The 17,756-nt window shown below is 34.8% G+C and overlaps 6 protein-coding genes across 6 annotated transcripts; 4 read left to right on the top strand and 2 right to left on the bottom strand.

Annotated features, from left to right (window-relative positions):
* Positions 1–5,301: 5,301 nt before the first annotated feature.
* Positions 5,302–5,763, top strand: EV154DRAFT_571114 (uncharacterized protein; the record flags this gene model as incomplete). The annotated part of the gene is made up of 2 exons (XM_051606236.1): positions 5,302–5,341; positions 5,390–5,763. The coding sequence occupies 2 exons, from the start codon at positions 5,302–5,304 to the stop codon at positions 5,761–5,763; spliced, it is 414 nt and encodes a 137-aa protein (XP_051450972.1).
* Positions 5,764–5,813: 50 nt separating this feature from the next.
* On the bottom strand, positions 5,814–7,016 carry EV154DRAFT_128720 (uncharacterized protein). Its single transcript, XM_051594000.1, has 5 exons — positions 6,893–7,016; positions 6,633–6,829; positions 6,540–6,570; positions 6,052–6,427; positions 5,814–5,990 (listed from the first exon to the last, which is right to left on the bottom strand). The coding sequence occupies exons 1-5, from the start codon at positions 6,948–6,950 to the stop codon at positions 5,864–5,866; spliced, it is 789 nt and encodes a 262-aa protein (XP_051450971.1). The 5' UTR covers positions 6,951–7,016; the 3' UTR covers positions 5,814–5,863.
* Positions 7,017–7,091: 75 nt separating this feature from the next.
* Positions 7,092–7,993, bottom strand: EV154DRAFT_431945 (uncharacterized protein; the record flags this gene model as incomplete). The annotated part of the gene is made up of 2 exons (XM_051596645.1): positions 7,092–7,662; positions 7,887–7,993. Coding segments are annotated over 2 exons (678 nt in total), but the record flags the coding sequence as incomplete, so codon positions are not given.
* Positions 7,994–9,240: 1,247 nt separating this feature from the next.
* EV154DRAFT_392478 (uncharacterized protein) lies at positions 9,241–9,678 on the top strand (the record flags this gene model as incomplete). The annotated part of the gene is made up of 2 exons (XM_051595133.1): positions 9,241–9,352; positions 9,413–9,678. Coding segments are annotated over 2 exons (378 nt in total), but the record flags the coding sequence as incomplete, so codon positions are not given.
* Positions 9,679–11,557: 1,879 nt separating this feature from the next.
* Positions 11,558–12,888, top strand: EV154DRAFT_530664 (uncharacterized protein). Its single transcript, XM_051603771.1, has 3 exons — positions 11,558–11,653; positions 11,701–11,767; positions 11,831–12,888. Exons 1-3 carry the CDS (start codon positions 11,605–11,607, stop codon positions 12,696–12,698), a joined length of 984 nt encoding a protein of 327 aa, XP_051450968.1. The 5' UTR covers positions 11,558–11,604; the 3' UTR covers positions 12,699–12,888.
* On the top strand, positions 12,889–15,493 carry EV154DRAFT_530660 (uncharacterized protein). The gene is made up of 6 exons (XM_051603770.1): positions 12,889–13,160; positions 13,222–13,303; positions 13,374–13,448; positions 13,521–14,451; positions 14,506–15,130; positions 15,196–15,493. Exons 1-6 carry the CDS (start codon positions 13,058–13,060, stop codon positions 15,480–15,482), a joined length of 2,103 nt encoding a protein of 700 aa, XP_051450967.1. The 5' UTR covers positions 12,889–13,057; the 3' UTR covers positions 15,483–15,493.
* Positions 15,494–17,756: the final 2,263 nt, after the last annotated feature.

Raw genomic sequence — 17,756 nt, 5'->3', positions numbered from 1 at the left:
AGAAATAGTATAAATATGTGCTAGTTATTTATTAGAAAAACGTTATTCTGGATCTTAGTCCTAACCCCTCCCCCTCTTAATAATAAACATATTTTATTTTAACCAATCGCCCCCTCGTGTCGCCAAGTAGTTTCTGTGTCTTGTTTCTGTTCCGTCCGTGACATATTCATTCTCTTTGTAATGGATAAAATACAATCCCAAATATAAAATGTGTCATGATCCTGTTACATTTTATGCCCCAAATATGCAATATGAGTAACCAGCTTTCAGACTCAATATTCATCATTGATCTGTCAGCTCTTTAAATCCTTTGTCATGATCCACATAAGCTATGACTAACTTTTGTCATTGCTTATTCTTTTATTTAATTTCTTGTTTTCCTTTCTCTATAAATATAGCTGATAAATTTCACTTCTCCCAGTTTTCTTTATCAGATATATTTCATAATCATCTTCTCTTTTCTTTTTTTTATTCTTAAATAAATAACCTGCTCTCAAGAAGCTATTCATTCTCTGTCCTGTCCTGCCTGTCTCGTTCCTCCCTCGTTCCTGAAAAAATGTCTTACCGTTATTTGTATATTTGGTTGTAAAAGATAGGTATCCATTAATTCGTACACTATTTCTTTATACTCTTTATCAGCAGTATAATTATATCAATATATAAGTAAATGAACCATTTATATTAATAGCTGCTCTATTATCTCTCTGGGTAGTTAATCCATTGAGAGAACTATTAATATTAAGTTTCTCTTTCTTATAGTTGTTGATTTGATCGGAGAAGCTTCTCTTCCCGATCGGTGATATCGTAACTCAGTGGTATAGAATTCTGTATCCAACTGTCATTCGTATATCAATTTTAAGCCAATCATGCAATCTTTTTATATAGAAATATGTACTCATAGTAGGAGTCGTTGTGTAGCAGTATACAGGTGTATGCTGTTACTCAACATTAAAGGATGTTTTTATTTCATGTTTTTATAATTTATTCGATTTATTTGTTTATTCTCAAATAAATCATACCCAAATACGACACTATCATCAATTCTTTCTTTCTTCTTTGATAACCTTTCTATAAATCATTATTGCACTGCTCTTTAAATTAAATACATGCTATTACACTCTATTTACTACGCATTGATTACTCATCAATATAATAGAAAACAATAGTCATACATTTATTCCAGATAATACACAATCCAATGATATGATCGCTCGCCAATAACAAGATTCTCGAAGGTACCATGAGATGCTCGATCTTTAATTGACAATACGCCTATTGTATATTAGACAGGTTTCACTCTAATGATTGATATTCAGCCAGCCCTGAATATGTATATAAGGAACCCAATATATTGTATAATAAAGACATTAGTTCATTTTTGCAGTTTGATAATTTTACTTCGTCAAATTTCTTACTTTTATTCTTAATTCGTTGTTTTATTTCTCGAATTTCTCAAAAATTTAAAATTTCTACATTGTAGAGGAATAGCTTAAGAAGTTACAAGGTATATATTGAGCTTGGAATTAATAGAAATTGTGTGGTTTTCATTTAAATAATCATTTGTGAGTTGCAACTCTTTCGTGAAATTGCTGAAAAGCATTCTCACATCCGTAAGGATTCTTTTGATTTCACGTTATTTTTCTGCTGGAATTACCTCACAAATGAACAATTACTTTTGCAAATTTTATGAATAGCTCTGCAAGATTGAGAGAAGTATCAACTGCAAAGGCTGTGTACAACTTACATCTGGGTAGTCGTTATAATGGACTTCGCGATATTCTTGCCGTTTTTCCTACTGAAAATATTCAACAAATGGATCAAATTGCAAGACAAATCTTTATGAGAGAGGCTTCGTCACTTCAAAATTAAACTCTTCAGCTGGACAACATTAATGTCATTATTATTGAATTATAGGAAATGGATACCACCATTGACACAGCGAATCCAAATATTTTTGCAGGTTATACTCAAATTAAAGCAAGAATTAAACCGTTGTTGCAGCCAATCTAAATTGACTTGGTGTTACACAGGATAGGATATTTTCTATAAATACGTCCCTTTTTTTTGTAATAAATATTTCTACAGTTTTATCTTAACTAAAAATCTAGTTTCTTAATAATTTGTAATTGACTCCTTTGTGTTTCCCTCAACTTTCATACTTCTTGTTTATCTTAAGTTCATACTTACATATAACAATTAACTCAAAGTTCATATTTTCACACTCGACTCGAATCTCTTTATTACTATAACCGTACATAAGATATTGTTTATAATAACATAATTACTTTTCTTTTTAATCTTGGCAATTCGTTTATATTTATATTACTTACGCCCTCTTAAAATCATCGTTGATTATCTTCTTATCCTAAAAACTTTATATTATAAGATTTCTTAAGTTGACTACTTCCAGTCTGGTGCTCACTTTCATAACTACTTTCTTATTAACATCAGCGTTAATAACCTATATCCACCTTATCCTTTAAGAACTATTACCAGTGTCTTAACACCGTATTAATGACGCCGTTTTACGCACCAGTACAACTGTAGGCACATTTAAGGGTGTCTACGAAATGTACCTCCAAAATCTGACGCAAAGACTAAATCTTTTGCTTCCACAATTTGAAAATGTTGCATGACTTACGATGAGTACAATAATCGAACACAGAAATACAAGTCAAATGTTACACTCTTTGGAACGAAGATCAGATGAAGCGTTAACATTTGATCCCAACAATCAAGAACTTTTACAGTCACGTACATTGCTTGAGCGCACAATAGGAGCAACCAATCAAATACACGAAGCCTGCATCGCAGAAAATGCTGCAATTACTCAAGAAGATAATGTTCCGGCTTGGTTAATAATAGATATGATGTCGCGTATGGTTCAAACCTGTGCGGATATTACTTGATCTTTTACTCGTCAATTCAGAAACGCACGCGAGCTTCTCAACAGAAGTCTTCAGTTACTAACTTTCGGCACAAATGCTTCTCAGATTACATCGAAAACCTTTTGGTCTCATTTGTTCTCAAGAGCTTGTCGAGATTCTCAAAACTTGAGCGAAAGGGTGGTAAGTACAACTATTTGTAAAAAATTGATAAGACTACATAGTTTAAGAAAATTGGTATTTTTTTTTCATAGAACTACGAACAGTGCATTCTAGATAACGTCGAGCGATTTAACCAAATCCGACAGAGACAAGATGATGCAAATGAGAATTTGGACGAGCTTCCAGAACTAGATAATGTTTAATATGGCCTTTCAAAAATATTTGCAGCAACCGCTGTCCAAAGTAAATATGTATACCTAAACTTTGGAAAGCTAAGACTCATTACTTTCGAAAAGTAGATGTTGGGATGCATTTGCTGAATTTTAAACTATGGATAATTCGTGTTTTTGCGGCCTTTCTAAATCATCATCAAGCTCGCGTTAACCAAAGAGTTGCAGTGAAGACGATAGGTAAGTAGGTTTTAATATTTCTATAAAAAGTTTTATGTATTCTTGTTAGTTACTAATGAACCAATACGTTATAGCTAAAATAGCCGCTACGGGAGTTGTTCAGCATCAGTCTTTTGAAAATGTAAATATTACTACTATCATACCTGGATTTGAAGAACTGTACAATGCAATTTTGATAATTTACGAGTATGATGTCGCAGGGAATGATTACAACAATATTAATGATTACAAAAAAGTCATGCAGACGCCTTATTCATATTTAAGATTTATCTTCCGCCTCTTGCAGAAGTGTCTCAGTCATGAGAACTGGATGCCCAAAACGTGGAGTCTTTGTGTTATTTGACAAAAATAAAACACTTGAGAAATAATGAGATAAAAGTCTATCTTTATTCGATGTAAAAATAGACTACAGGAACTCCGCCACTATGAAATACTTGATCCTTTTTATATTGCACAACTCTCCGGAGTCTTGGAATAGATCTATACGTTGTTTCCCGCCTTGGGTTAAATGAATACCACTCGTTAGAATTGTTTCCAGTTAAAATTGTCCCATATAAGTGGATCGGGAGCATGAGTATGCTAATAAATCTTTAGTATTACGAGACACTAATTTATCAGATCATGCAACGGTTACTGTAAAAGATGCATACTTGTTTGTCAAGTGTAATTGGCAGTAGAACATAATAGTTGATCATTTATTCATTCTCTTTCTAATGGATAAAATACAATCCCAAATATAAAATGTCTTATCGTTATTTGTATATTTGGTTGTAGAAGATAGGTATCCATTATACATACACTATTTCTTTATACTCTTTATCAGCAGTATAATTATATCAATATGTAAGTAAATGAACCATTTATATTAATAGCTGTTCTATTCTCTCTCTGGGTAGTTAATCCATTGAGAGAACTATTAATATTAAGTTTCTTTTTCTTATAATTTTTGATCAGATCTGAGAAAATTCTCTTCTCGATCGGTAATATCGTAACTCAGTGGTATAGCATTCTGTATCCAACTGTCATTCGTATATCGTATTTAGGCCAATCATGCAATCTTTAATATAGAAGTATGTACTCGAAGTAGGAGAAGTTGTATAGCAGTATACAAGCGTATGCTGATATACAACATCAAAGGTTGTTTTAATTTCATAGTTTATTTATTTAAACGATTTTGCTTAATTATTCTTAAGTGAATCGTACTCAAATACGACAACAACATTTTAGTGTAAGGTTTCTTTGAAAAAAAAAAGGACCTATCCGCATATCATGCTGTAAGTTTTAAAGATGTCCTGGACAGGGTACAACAAGCTTCGATTTTTTTGTATCGTCGTTAAGCATTTGCAGAATTTATAATTTTCATTTTTCCCGGTTGTTGCCCAATGAAGGAGTGCGAATTTTAAGTGATGTATTATTGTCCAATCCTATTAATACTTAACAAGAGAGTTTCAGGTCCTGTCATCGGTCACGCAAACTGTTCTGGACAAGTTCGATTTTAACATCTGATACACACGAGTGTCAAATATCAGGTAAATTAAGTGTGGAGTAGGTTTTTATAATCCTTTTTCAAAGGTTTCTAGGAAAAAAAAAAAAAAAAAAGATGATGGTTACGTAACTATCAACCCATTTCATAACAGTAGAGCGCAATAAGGGGAGAAGAGAAAGGGGTTAATAGACCAGAGTGGGTTTGATATTTAACATTTGCTTGGCAATTTCACTTTTTTTTTTCTTTTTATCACGCACAAACTCGAGTTAAGCTTTTTTTAGCGGAGTATCTTGTAACCAAAACCAAAAAAAAAAACTCCCTGCAAGAAAAAGAACCCCCGCTTCCCTTTATACTTTTCATGTTGACTAGAGTTTTAAAGCGCACATTCACAACACAAGGTAAGTCTTCTTTGTTGTAGGAATTAAAACCATGAACTAAATCAATAGAAACAAGAACAGTGGATGCACAGTGTTTACCGTTAAAACCCACATGGTCGATTGGGTCGCTCATGGAGCCTGTTGACAATGGCATTTCCCAAGATCAATTTGAACGCTTATTAAGTTTATCCCGTCTCAAGTGTAAAGATCGTGAACAAGCCAACGGATTTAAAAAGGATATCGATCAACTTTCTCAATTTACCAAACATCTTCAGTTACATGACTTTAAAGAAGAACCTTTAACGCATATTTGGCAACAAGAAAAAGGACAACTTGTGCGAGAAGATAAAGAAACACACGTGGATGGAAGAGAATTATTGAAATATGCGAAAAAAAAGAGTGGTAACTTTTATGTGGTGAAAGGAACAATGCCTTCTTCTTGAAAATATATATGTGTGTGTTTGAGTGTGTTTGAGTGTGTTTGTGTGTGTGTGAAGAGAGAGAGAGAGAATAAAAAAAAAAACTGTTATTTTATCTATTTTTCTAATTGTCTAATTTGGGAGTACCAAGATCTCTCTTGGCATCTAAATCTTTCTTTGTTTGCTCTTCAATGGCTCTAATATCTTCAATGGTCAATCCATACCATCTGTCAGTCCAACAAAAGAGTTGTCTAATAATGGATGATGTAAGTCTATTTGTGTAACATGTCAATCAAAAACTTTTTTAATTACCTGTGGAACGTGGTGAATAAGTTATGAATAGTCTTTGCGATAAAGGACTCGGTTCTACTTTGAATACCAAACCATTTGAATTCAATATAGACCAACTTGTAACAGGTCATGACGGGTTCACAGGTCTTTTGCCAGTTAGGGTCAGTTAAAGGACCACGACCAGTCTTTTCGGAATGGTAAATTTTGGGATCTTCATCTGCCTTGTAATCTTTACTATCGATCTTGTCATGAGCGACATCAATAATAATCACATTACGCTTCTTGAGATCTTCCTTGGAAATATTGAGTGCGTTTTCCAACTCACCACGAGAACCATCCACATGGAGTGTTTCATACACAATAGAGAAAGCATCCTTCATATAACCATTCTTTAAAACTATCAATTGGGGGTAGAGGTTAATTGTCTTGGCAAAAGAAGGGGGAGATACAATCACTCCTTTCCTCAGCAGAAGGACTTTTTATAAATAGAAAAAAAAAAAAAAACTTACCAGTTTTACAGTAGGGATACGCATTCCAAGCCTTTAGATAGACACATATAATTAGTTCTCTCTCTCTCTTTCCAAGCTTTTTCTTTTTTTTACCTCTTCGTAAAGGTCAAGAGCACCAGCAGGTGCAACTGCACGAACCCAAGCAGGCACTTTAGAGGACAAGCGATAAATCTTTTGGGTGTATTGTCCCTTTTCGTTTGGCTTCTCATAAGGTTCGTTCTTTACCACCTCAACACCTTCTCCACCACCCGTTTGTTCCTTGGATGCTTGAGCAGTAGCATACAATTGAGCTATAAATATAAACGTGTCAATCTATAAAAGCCTTTTCTCTTTCATCTCTTTTACCGTTTTACCAACTTGGTATTCTGCTTCTGTACAGTTGTTGATGACACGGTATTCGTTAATAATCATTGTAATAGGTTATTTCTTTTTTTCTTGTTATAAGAATGAAAAAGAAGATGGAAATAAAATAAAAAAAAAAATAACTGTGGTTTTATTGGAGAGGAGAAAAAAAAAGACAGGAGCGGCCTTTCCGGATAAACCAATGACATACTATACAGTGTCGTCATCGACGATGGTTGATTGTTCCTCTACTGGAGTTGCTGTACTGATGAATACGCGTGGTTCGGATGGTTCCTCTTTCACCTCTTCACTAGGGACAGACACTCCATCGATAGCTACGGTGGGCTGACATGACACGTCCTGTTCTTGTTTGACATCCACTTCTTCTTTTACGGGTAAAATGGTCGCAGATGCCTCCTCCTCCTCCTTCACTACCACAGGTTCGTCCTTGACAACGGCAATCCATTGTTTCTTTTCTTCCAGTGTCACTACTTCCTTGGGTAAACCATCGGATTTTAACCAGATATAAAAGATGGGGTATTCAATGATGGTTTCTGATTTTAAGACGTCTTTAAAAGGTTGATGCAACATATCTGTGACATGGACGAAATGACCGCGCGGTGCCTTTTCCTTTTTCAATGCTACCACAAACTGTTCCATACCAGCACTGATGAAATCCTTTAATTGATGACGTGTGATACCAAAGTTGGATTTACCAATGGGCTTTTCTGCAAACAACAAGTTTTGAAAGAAGGCTTCGAATGGTTTGCCACTAGGGAATCTATCCATGTCTTGTTTTAATACATTATGCATTGTTACCCCCCAGTAAAAAAAAAAAAAAAAAAAAAAAAAACTTACGAGTGCTCTAGGAATCGTTCCTTCTTGTCTCCTCGACAGAAATTCACCTCCATAGACCAGAATATTTGTCTTAGACTGATTTTTTTTTTAGATGAGATTTTTTTTTCTTTTTCGTATGTATATATCTTTTGTATATTAGGACCTTACTTTTTACTGTAGTTGCTTTGATTTAATTTATGCCGACTCATTCCAGCAGGTAAAGAAGTGAAATGGATACCCATTTGATTTGCTGTCCTATTAAAAACTTTTGCTCTTGCCTCTGCTGCTTTCCCCTGTACACTTTTCGATGTGTCTGATCTACTTCTCGTCAGATTATCCGATTGTCTTGATACGTCTTCCAAATATGTATAATCTAAATTTGTCCACGATAAGTTTCATTTTTTTTATAATGACCAAAAAAAAAAAAAAAAAAAAAATCCTTACCGCTCATCATGGTGCTTTCATTGTATTGTCGCATGGGCACGTACGCTGTTTTATCTCGAATACCAGAACAGGCTGCCTCTGATTTATGTAAACGTACACAGGTTAATGAACATGTATGGGTAAGACACCTTGGACATGTATATTTCCAATCCACTGTTTTACACACTTGACATTTCTTTGCTTGTTCAATTTCTTCAGGTGATAAAACAACGGTCGGTGCTGGTGGTGCTGGTGGTGGTGGTATATCGTCTTCCATTTCAATCTCTGGGTCCATGTTACTACTACTATGACTACTTTCCACCGGTTGCTCCATATCCGTGTCCTGTTGCTCCTCTGTTGTGTAGAGTGTAGAGTCCATGGTGTCTTCATCTGTATTATCACCCTCTTCCATACTACTATCGATCACAGATTGACTATCCAAAACGGGTACGTCCAAAAGAGGTTTCGTGTTATTTTCGAGTGGTGGTGGTGATGCTGGAACGGATCCACTGTTGGTATCAAAGGAAGCGATGCTTCCGGCCACCGAGACATTACTAATGTTATCCAAAGAATCGGTGACTGATTCGACATCGGTGCCTGCTACAGCTGTCATACTGGATGTGTCTTCGGGATCTAGACACATGCTTGGATCTATGTTTGACGTGTCTGGGTTCATATCTAACGGCGATGGACGTGTACAAGGATCGGTGGGTGTATTAAAAGTACTAGATTCCGTGGTCGTTCTAGAGGAGACGATCTTGGATGGATCCTTAATCAAGTCAGTCATTGGAAGGAAGGAAAAGTATAGTTTGTTTGAGTAAAAAAAAAAACTTTTTTTTTATTTGTGGAAAGCAAGTTTTTTTTTTTTTTTTGAGTGAAGTGACCGGACCGGAGACTGAAAACGATCCAAAAAAGCATCCAAAATGGCGTTATCACTGATCAGAATTACTTCATCTTTTTTTTATTGTATATAATATACCCTCCCATGTCGACAAATCACGCAGAAGCAAGCAGTTCAAAAGTAACAGCCACAAGGAAACCTTCTTTAGAATTTGCAGAGAAGGTACAGATCCATAAGGCCAGTCGGTTAGAGAATTACTTGGATTACTCTATCCTTGTTTCAAACAACATTAGTATGGCAAGAGATCAACTTGCCAATGAACGAAACTGGCTAACTTGGTTTCGACTCTCCTGTACATTGATTATTCTTGGTAATAGCATGGATAATACATGTAGCTTTTAACTTGACTAAAAAAAAAAAAAAAAAAAAGGGTTTAGTATACTCGTGCAGTTTCGTTTACCTGATCCATCCGATCCAACTCCAAGAGTAGCCACGATGGCTGATACAGGCAACTCGAATCGACCGGTAGGATTTATCTTTTGTGCCATTGGTTTTTTATGCTTTATTGTGGGTCTTGGTAAATACTTTAAAAATCAACGATTACTCGTCAAACAAGCAACGTACGTAGAAGCGGGTTGGGGAAGTTATGTCGTGGTTGGTATCTTGTTTTTATTTGTATGTACAGTCATGATACTTGCCTCTTCAGCAGATTAAAAGCGGTTCCCTCTCGTCTATATGTATATGCCACACTTTTTTTTTTTAATAAAAAAAATAAATTAAAAAGTGCTCTTACTACGTATACATGGATACCTGAAGTGTTGAATTGTATACAGTAAATATATGGTCATTTTATGCAATAAAAAACTAAAAATAGCATAACAGCATAAAACTAAAAAGAAATTTCTTGAGTAACACGAACCCTGTCTCTCAAGGAAATTGACACATAAGATGTACATACATAGCCTTGTAAGTGTGCTACCACCCGAAGCTTAAGCGTTTTAGTATCGAGAGCTGCTTTTTTTTTTTACTCTTTAAACGCTCACATACTTTTTGTTTATGTTATGTCATCAATTCACATGATATGCGAGAACCAATCATATTTTTTCTGGCAAGTAGAGTATAAAATGCTGCGCAAATCCTCTTTTTTCTCCTTTTCTTTTCTTTAACCGAGGCAGTTTATCGTTGTTAATACCAGGCGGTAGTTCATTCACCAAATGGTTTAGCCTATTAATCGCGTATGGACGATGCCTTTTGTCAGGGTTACGGCTTTTGATGAGACATGCGACACCTTTTTTTGCTAATAGGTAGAGTGTATTGAACTGGGGGGGACGGTCCCCCTCCTCTGAAGTGGCTTTCTTAACCAGTTCAATTTTACACCTTCCCTGTGTTGACACAAAAGAATGTATTTCATGTTGGTTCTTACTTTTTACTCTTTATACCAAAAGATATTTTTATTCAAAAGGTTTCTTTTTCCATCTGTTTTCGCCTGAGTAAAACGAGTTGGGGGTTCTCTTTTTTTCTCTTTTCGCTCACTTTTTTTTTCTAACCCTAATAAAAAAAAGATGAAGGGAATGCATAGATACAAGCCTCCGCGTGGCCGTTCCCGGGCAACACTTTTCTTTTAAAGTGGCTAATGTGTATCTTTTCTTTTAAAAAAAAATCTTAATAAAGTATGTGCTTTTAAACTATTTTTATTTCTTGTCTTTCAAGATCCTTTGAATGAGACTGTTTAACAAATGTTTCTACAATTAAAGACTGGTGTAGAGACAGAGTTTGAAGAGTTTAGGGACGCTTTTGCATTAAAGGCACCAGCTCAAAGGTTACTCGACATGCCAATGCTACAGAAAGACCCACCAGGTTCACAAGAGATTGGAAAGGCTATTATTTTAGAAGCTTTAGATATGTGTTGGTCCAAGTAGTCTTGAATACAAGAGTTTTGGTACATGTCTTTAATAAGGTCGTGTTTAGACACTTGTAAGTTTCTCACACTTTTATCTTTTAAATTTAGACCAAGATCCCAGCCTGAAAAGACAAGTTCTTTTATACCGCAGGTTCAACAAAACGCGTAAATTTGCCAGGTATAAATACATTGCCATCCATGGTATTTCTGGTGGCCACTTACAAATTTTAGTACATTTTTAAGCGCACAGTTTGAGGATGCATAAGTTGATGAGATAAGACAGAGTTTTCATCTGGTCAGCCCTGTGTGAATTTAAAACTTTGCAGTGCTTTCTTGATACTTGAATTAGGTTAATTCCATTTATATAATTTTCGGATAGTTGAATAAAAGGCATTGTCAATCCTACAACCCATAATAAAGGAATTCGGTTATGTCTCACTTGAGACTTCAGTCCTTACCCAACATCAGGGATATCCTCCATGCTAACATCATTCGATAGACGGCTGTGCCTCTAATTATAACCTTACTTGGTAGTTGGCACTGCTGAAAATGCTCTAAGTGCCAAATTTTAAGGTTAAATGGATGCTTTATCCTGTATTGAGTTCATGATCACATGAGGTTCTTGTGTCACAAAATAAACTGGTCAAGTGAACCACCGTTTTCTCGAAAAGCTTCTTCATAATTTTGCTTTCGCCGCTTTCGACATCCTATTATCGAGAAAAATGGAAGAACTCTATGACTATTCTCAACATAAATATTGTATTGTTATGGGTAGGCAACTTTTTTTTTTCCATAACCGACATGCTTACTTTGTGTAGAATTAAACAATGACACCATCGAATCTAGCACAATGATCTTTAATAGACCTGACACCGCAAGTGAAAAGTTAGTTGACATTGAGACAGCAAAATATACCCCCCTTTTTTTTACAGAGCTTTTTTTTTTAAGTAATCCAGACTCGATCAGTACGTCAATTTTATATGACACTGTAAAGGAAACCATTATTGCCAGAGGTGACTTGGCTAATAAAAAAAACCAGGATTCAAAAGGACACGGAGAAGGCGTTGTTTATGTGCGTAACATTTTTAGCGAGCTCACTGATGTTGATTCAAAATCTGAGCAAAAGTCTGTGCATCATGCGATTCTTCTCCAGGAAGCCTCATTTGTGTTACAAGACATACTGTATTATCGTAACCAAGAATTGAATGGCTCAAATATAGACTTTTACTATGCTTTGATTCTTCCAACGAGTTGGGATTATAGAATAAGAGAAAAATTGTTTCGGCCTTTATTCGTAAGAGCTGGTCTTATCCTCGGAAATGATGGTCAGGGCAGGTTGATGTTTTTTTCAAAGCTAGAGTCAACTTTTCAAAGTATGCAGATACATCCAAGTCTCGGAAATACCCTAAAAGTAAAGCTTGGTGATCAGTATATTATATGCACACTAGATAATCAAAGTACATGCTCTGTGGATTTAAAATTGATATCAGCTCAATATCCTGCTTTCGCAGTAGAAGGAAGAAAATTGACCCCACAATTATTAAAACAAGTTCGTTTTGAAATACCTTATCGATTAAAGGAAAAACGATTGTCACTAATAGCATGTTTGGAAAAGCATTGTGGTACTACCTTGCCGTCGGCGTTTATTGACGTAATGCTCGAAGCACTCAGTCAAAGGTTAGGAGACTTTGACAGTTCAGTAAGAGTCGAAGGGGGATTAGAATTGAAAAGAAAATTGTTAAAACAGTTTTTTTTATGTAGGTCCCAATCAAACCATTTCAAAGTGTTCTTTTTGACCGGCCATTTCGACACTTAAAACTACATCACCTTAGTCTATTCGGATTAAAAGGAAAGAGACTCGGTGCTATTCAATCAATCACTTTACAAGACATACTTAAACATTTGTCTGGTCCTGCTGAAAAAGTCTTTGAAAATGAAATGGATAAATTTCTTGCAGGCACGATCAATATCAAAACCAAATCAATGCTCATTTTTTATACAAGACAAAAACGAAGAGTTTCCCAATCGTCAGGGTTACTCATATTGATTGAAAAGTGGTCGAAAACGTATAGCAAAGAACAAAAACAATCTTTCGAATTAATAGAAAATGATGGAGTCCACAGATTCTATTTATATAACCGACATGTTTCCAATAGAAAGCTTGTCAAAAACCAAATGGAAGAATTTAATATACGCAGACATCCGACCATACTACCCAATGATACAGCTATTGAACAATCCAAAGGTTGTTCAAGACCTATTATTTTGATCAATTTCGGTAAACTCATTTTTGTTTTTCTATCTCCTGTGTATTGAACTAAATGTTTACAATTGAGCAGACATATTGCCTACTCAAATCAAGACTATCTTTACATACCTAGACAAAGATAGACAAGTTGAACAAACGCAGAACATTGAATGGTAACAGTGATAGACGATAATTTTATTGTATAGGAAAATGTAAACTAAGATTTATTGCATTGCATAAAAGCAATATACAACCATTGAATGGTTTCATCACGCAATCAAAGTTATATCAGAAACGAATACTGCGCATAACAAATAGGTGAAGCTAATTTTTTTTTTTTAAAAAAAAAGCCGCTTATTTTAACTGACATTTCTAAATTGTACTTTTCAGACAAAAGTTGCGTTTGGAAAAACACTTTGGTGGTTATATTAAATTGTACTCAGATTGCAACAAACAGAATTGGATGAAAAAATTTTTAGTGGATCCAGCATCCGAATTACTTAATCTGGCTTTCGCAGATGAGCGAAGTAGAAAGACTTTAGCAAACTATGATAGGATAAAAACAAGCAAAAATCGGCCAAAGGAAATCCGAAAATTGTTTGTTTCCTCAAATCCAAACTTAGTTGAACAGCTTACAGCAAACCTTGAAATAAACGATTTTTTTAGATTGAATGATAACAGCTGTGGTGCAGAAGACGATTCATTTACTACCTGTCATCCAGGTTACATCTATTTTTTTATGATCCTATATCTGCATTATCTTAACAAGCGGTTGGGTGAAAAATTAGATAACATATTAGGACGAAATTGGCAAGGAAATAATCTCTGGTATGGCGTCTCGATTGATAAATATCTTTTGGAGACTGTTTTCGGCTCAAAAAAGAAATTGGAAAAATTGTTTTATGCCGGTGGTATACTTCAACAAGATGACACGCTTCGAAAATTAAAAATCTGTACGCGTGGAGAGGAAATTCTACCAGCTATTCAACAAAAGCTATTAGGTTTGAATTTTAAGTTGAAATCATACTTTGTTGTTGCGCAAACATTTTCAACGCATATTCAGCTTAGTTTACACCAAACTGTGAAACTATCTTCAACCGGAGAAGATGCAGCTTCGATTATTATTCAAGATGAAGTATTACATATCGAAGATGTATACGATACACTTTGTAAAAATTTCATGAAATGCATACAAACCAATAATTGTCAACTTAAATATTGCCCCGCGCACACGAATGAGCAAGATAAACGATATGATTTTAAATTATTTGAAACATATAGCAATATATATCCAAATTTAAAACCATGCCTTGTTAAATTGGTAGGTTGATATGCAACTGACGTCAAAGTTTATTAACCACTTTTTTTTTATCAGTTGGAACAAAACAGGGTAAATTTGGACATGAATTCTAAAATACAGTTGAACATGAACAGCAAATGCGCTTGTAGTATCACTATTTTTCTTCGTGACATAATTGAAGTATATCTTGTGTCAGTGGTAGAAAATATGGCAACAGATATAGTGGCTTCTTTAACAAACAAGATGTTATTTGGAAACTATGTGCCGAATTATATTTTTGTGTTTGGAGATCCGTTTAATCTGACTTATGGTTCCGAGATCCACACCGCATACACCATGATAATGCAAAAGGCGATGGATGATGGCATACACTTGAAAGAAAAAGATACAAAGGCATATATATTAAGAGATTCTATTTTCCAATTACTGGAGCTGCTTGTGCAGAGAAAAAAGCCATACTTGTTAGAAAGGTTTGTCACTGGAACGTTGTGCCAAGTCTCAAGTGAAACATACGCGCTGCGGGTTAATACTACAGCATCAGGCTTGTTCTACCCTTTCCTTCAAATAAACAGTAATGGTGATACCGGAAACATTATTGGAAGGGATGGTAGTTTCCTTGTATTTATTCAGAAAGGAAAACCAATCTCAACAAAGGGTTTAAAAATTCAAATCTTTGTAAGGAGCTACGAGTTCGTCACTGGTTAGTTTGCTAGATATCATAATTAGTCTTTTATTTGGTACTAAATAAGATTCACCTCTTTTTAGATAAGAATCCGGAATTAACTATTCTTCAATTGGATAGTTCAAAACTTGTTGTTCCAGAGATGTATGCTCTGTTCCGCTACGACACGCCTGGTACAAAGTATCGGATATATACTAGTAATTTGGCGGATTCAGTTGTCAGAGTTATGGTGGTAGAATGTAAACAAATCAGCTATAATTTATCAATAAAAATATCAAAAGGATGTATGGTCAGTATTAAGAGCTATATTGGATATTCTTATTACAGTTCCCTTAATATCATTGAGCCATTGACACTCGCTTATATTTAACATATCATTGCTTCAATAAAATCATTTAAAACCTCCATTCTCAGGGGAGCAATGCTTTTTTTAAGATTTCATAAAGGTATTAAAAGTACCTTTTAAGAAGATACGAATATATAGTGGTGGTGCTGAGAGGGATTGTAACTGTTGTCTATTCAAGTACATAATAAATATATACCCAAGATACAAGAAGAACACTTTTCCAACAAGTTTCTTTCATTGCTGACAAACATTGCAATATCTTTGTACGGCTTTTTGTTCGTTCGTTTAGTTACCATTTCTTATTAACAAACAAAGTAAGTACATGGACCTTATGAAGCAAGAGTAGAGTAGGGAGATCACGGCCGAACTAAAAAATCACTGTTGGTTCTCATCCGTTACATAATGCGTAATTTGTTTGCCATACTAAATGAAGACATATTAAATAAATAAAGTCATGACGTTTAGCTTATTCAACTAATAAAAAAATGTTTTTGATGTCAAATTCCTTAACAGTCGATAATTTATCATACAAGCAAAAGAAGGTTTTTATCAAAATGATTAACTCAAGAGATTTGAAAAGTTTGGTAAAAAAAAAAAAAATTAAAGACGAACTGAGAATTGAGTATGTGCTTTCTAACAACAATTTTTGTAAAGTCCCTTACTCATCACCCCTACTTTTTTTTACAAATTTTCCTTTAGTGCGACTATAGCCCATATCCTTCAATGTGCGCCGAAGCGTTTCTTCACACACTTTAATGCCGAATGCGGACAATCCCAATCCCAGATCATTATAGGTGACAGATGGGTTCTCACTTATGACGCTTTCCATGTGCTTTCGGACTGTCTCATTCATTTTTTTAGATCGTGTTTTTGGTAAAGGACTATTATTTTCGTCGATTCTTTTGAGGATTTTCTTGACAGTAGGTCGTGATAGTCCAATGTAGTTTACAATGATTTCCAAAGTGAACCCTTGCTTATAAAGTTGATCGATTTTCCACAGATCCTCTTCGTATTTCGGATCAGGCTTACTATGAAGTGTTCTTTCTGAATTTTTTGAGGACATATTGAAGTGGGAAAGAAATGCGAGAGTTTCATAAGAAAATTAAAAAAGAGGTCTTAAATCTGACGTGTCTGTGGGTGACTGTATGTACGTGACGTTATCAAAAATTCATTTCCTAATTCATCCATGCAGACATGTCCCTTTTACTATACCAGCTATTGGATAACTTTGAATATTCAGTAATAAACAGGGAAAAAATACGTCGAAAGTTTGAGTTATTGGATCTATATCTACTACTGAAAAGATCTGATCAGCATTATCCTACCAGATCTCGTATGTAAAATCAACTACATAGCTATGCACTTCCTTAAGTAAATTGAACCAAAGCTTATAAATCATCTATAACAGTTACCTAATAGTTCATATATATAGGCATTCCATTTAGGCTCACACGTAGCGGCTACTTTTAGCTGGGCAGAGGTTGTTGTCTGATTAGGCTGAAGAGAATTTGGTGAACTAATTAATCAAGTTGATGATAATATAAGCCGATTGGTTTGAAGGTAAAGTCTAAAAACAAATAGGTACGCTTGTAAAATTGCTCGAAATAGTGCTTTTTTCTGTGCCTTCTGTTTGTTAGCACTGATTTATTACTCGTAAATTTTGACATAGAACATCATTTTCTCTCCCCGTTTAACTACTTTGTAGATAAATCCAACCTGTACATAAATACGTGTAGATTATAGCTTTAAATAAGCATTATTTCTTAATCAATTAATTGTCATTCAATAATAGACTAATTATACACTGTCTAAGATAATAAAATAAAAAAAGTCCATCTTGTGCTAAAAGTACTCATGAACCTGCATCTAAAGCACTCAGTCCTAAACCGATTCATTTATTTAATCAATTCCTTAGAAACCTTTCATACGTTCTTGCAACATAAGCCGATAGCAGTAGTTTCGAATCAACAACTTTATCAACGTTGCAAGATACATTGGCATTTCAACAGCATCAAACAGCACATGATGATGAGCTCATGGAAGAAGAATTCAGTGCTTTTGAAAGAGTCTCACTAATATAGCTAATAACGAACGTTCGGATAATTTTCTTGGAGGTAGCCAAGTGACTAAGATTGTGTAGTGCGTTGAAGTTGAGTTTTGGTACCATTACCGACAGCAATAAAGGTCCTTCTGTTTGCTCAAATTTTATGTCATCATCAACGGCAAATTGCTTGTTTATGATAAAAACCCGGGCAACTGTATCCGTAGCACGATAAGATTACATTAATCTAATATTTA

This window comes from Mucor mucedo (genome assembly GCF_025094135.1).
Source record: "Mucor mucedo strain NRRL 3635 chromosome Unknown EV154scaffold_213, whole genome shotgun sequence".
Classification (NCBI taxonomy): domain Eukaryota; kingdom Fungi; phylum Mucoromycota; class Mucoromycetes; order Mucorales; family Mucoraceae; genus Mucor; species Mucor mucedo.
Note: the sequence above shows the minus strand (reverse complement) of the source record. Positions and strands in the feature narration are given on the sequence as shown.

What these genes read in the sequence shown, in the direction of transcription:
- EV154DRAFT_128720 (XM_051594000.1), bottom strand. Translation starts at nt 6,950, where the DNA reads ATGATTATTAACGAATACCGTGTCATCAACAACTGTACAGAAGCAGAA. An exon ending in AGAAGCAGAATACCAAGTTG is followed by an intron (nt 6,830 to 6,892) that starts GTAAAACGGTAA and finishes TTATATTTATAG; the next exon opens with CTCAATTGTATGCTACTGCT. An exon ending in TTATTCACCACGTTCCACAG is followed by an intron (nt 5,991 to 6,051) that starts GTAATTAAAAAA and finishes ATCCATTATTAG; the next exon opens with ACAACTCTTTTGTTGGACTG.
- EV154DRAFT_530664 (XM_051603771.1), top strand. Translation starts at nt 11,605, where the DNA reads ATGGAAGAACTCTATGACTATTCTCAACATAAATATTGTATTGTTATG. An exon ending in TAAATATTGTATTGTTATGG is followed by an intron (nt 11,654 to 11,700) that starts GTAGGCAACTTT and finishes TACTTTGTGTAG; the next exon opens with AATTAAACAATGACACCATC. An exon ending in CCTGACACCGCAAGTGAAAA is followed by an intron (nt 11,768 to 11,830) that starts GTTAGTTGACAT and finishes TTTTTTTTTAAG; the next exon opens with TAATCCAGACTCGATCAGTA.
- EV154DRAFT_530660 (XM_051603770.1), top strand. Translation starts at nt 13,058, where the DNA reads ATGGAAGAATTTAATATACGCAGACATCCGACCATACTACCCAATGAT. An exon ending in CAAACGCAGAACATTGAATG is followed by an intron (nt 13,304 to 13,373) that starts GTAACAGTGATA and finishes ATTGCATAAAAG; the next exon opens with CAATATACAACCATTGAATG. An exon ending in AACCATGCCTTGTTAAATTG is followed by an intron (nt 14,452 to 14,505) that starts GTAGGTTGATAT and finishes TTTTTTTATCAG; the next exon opens with TTGGAACAAAACAGGGTAAA.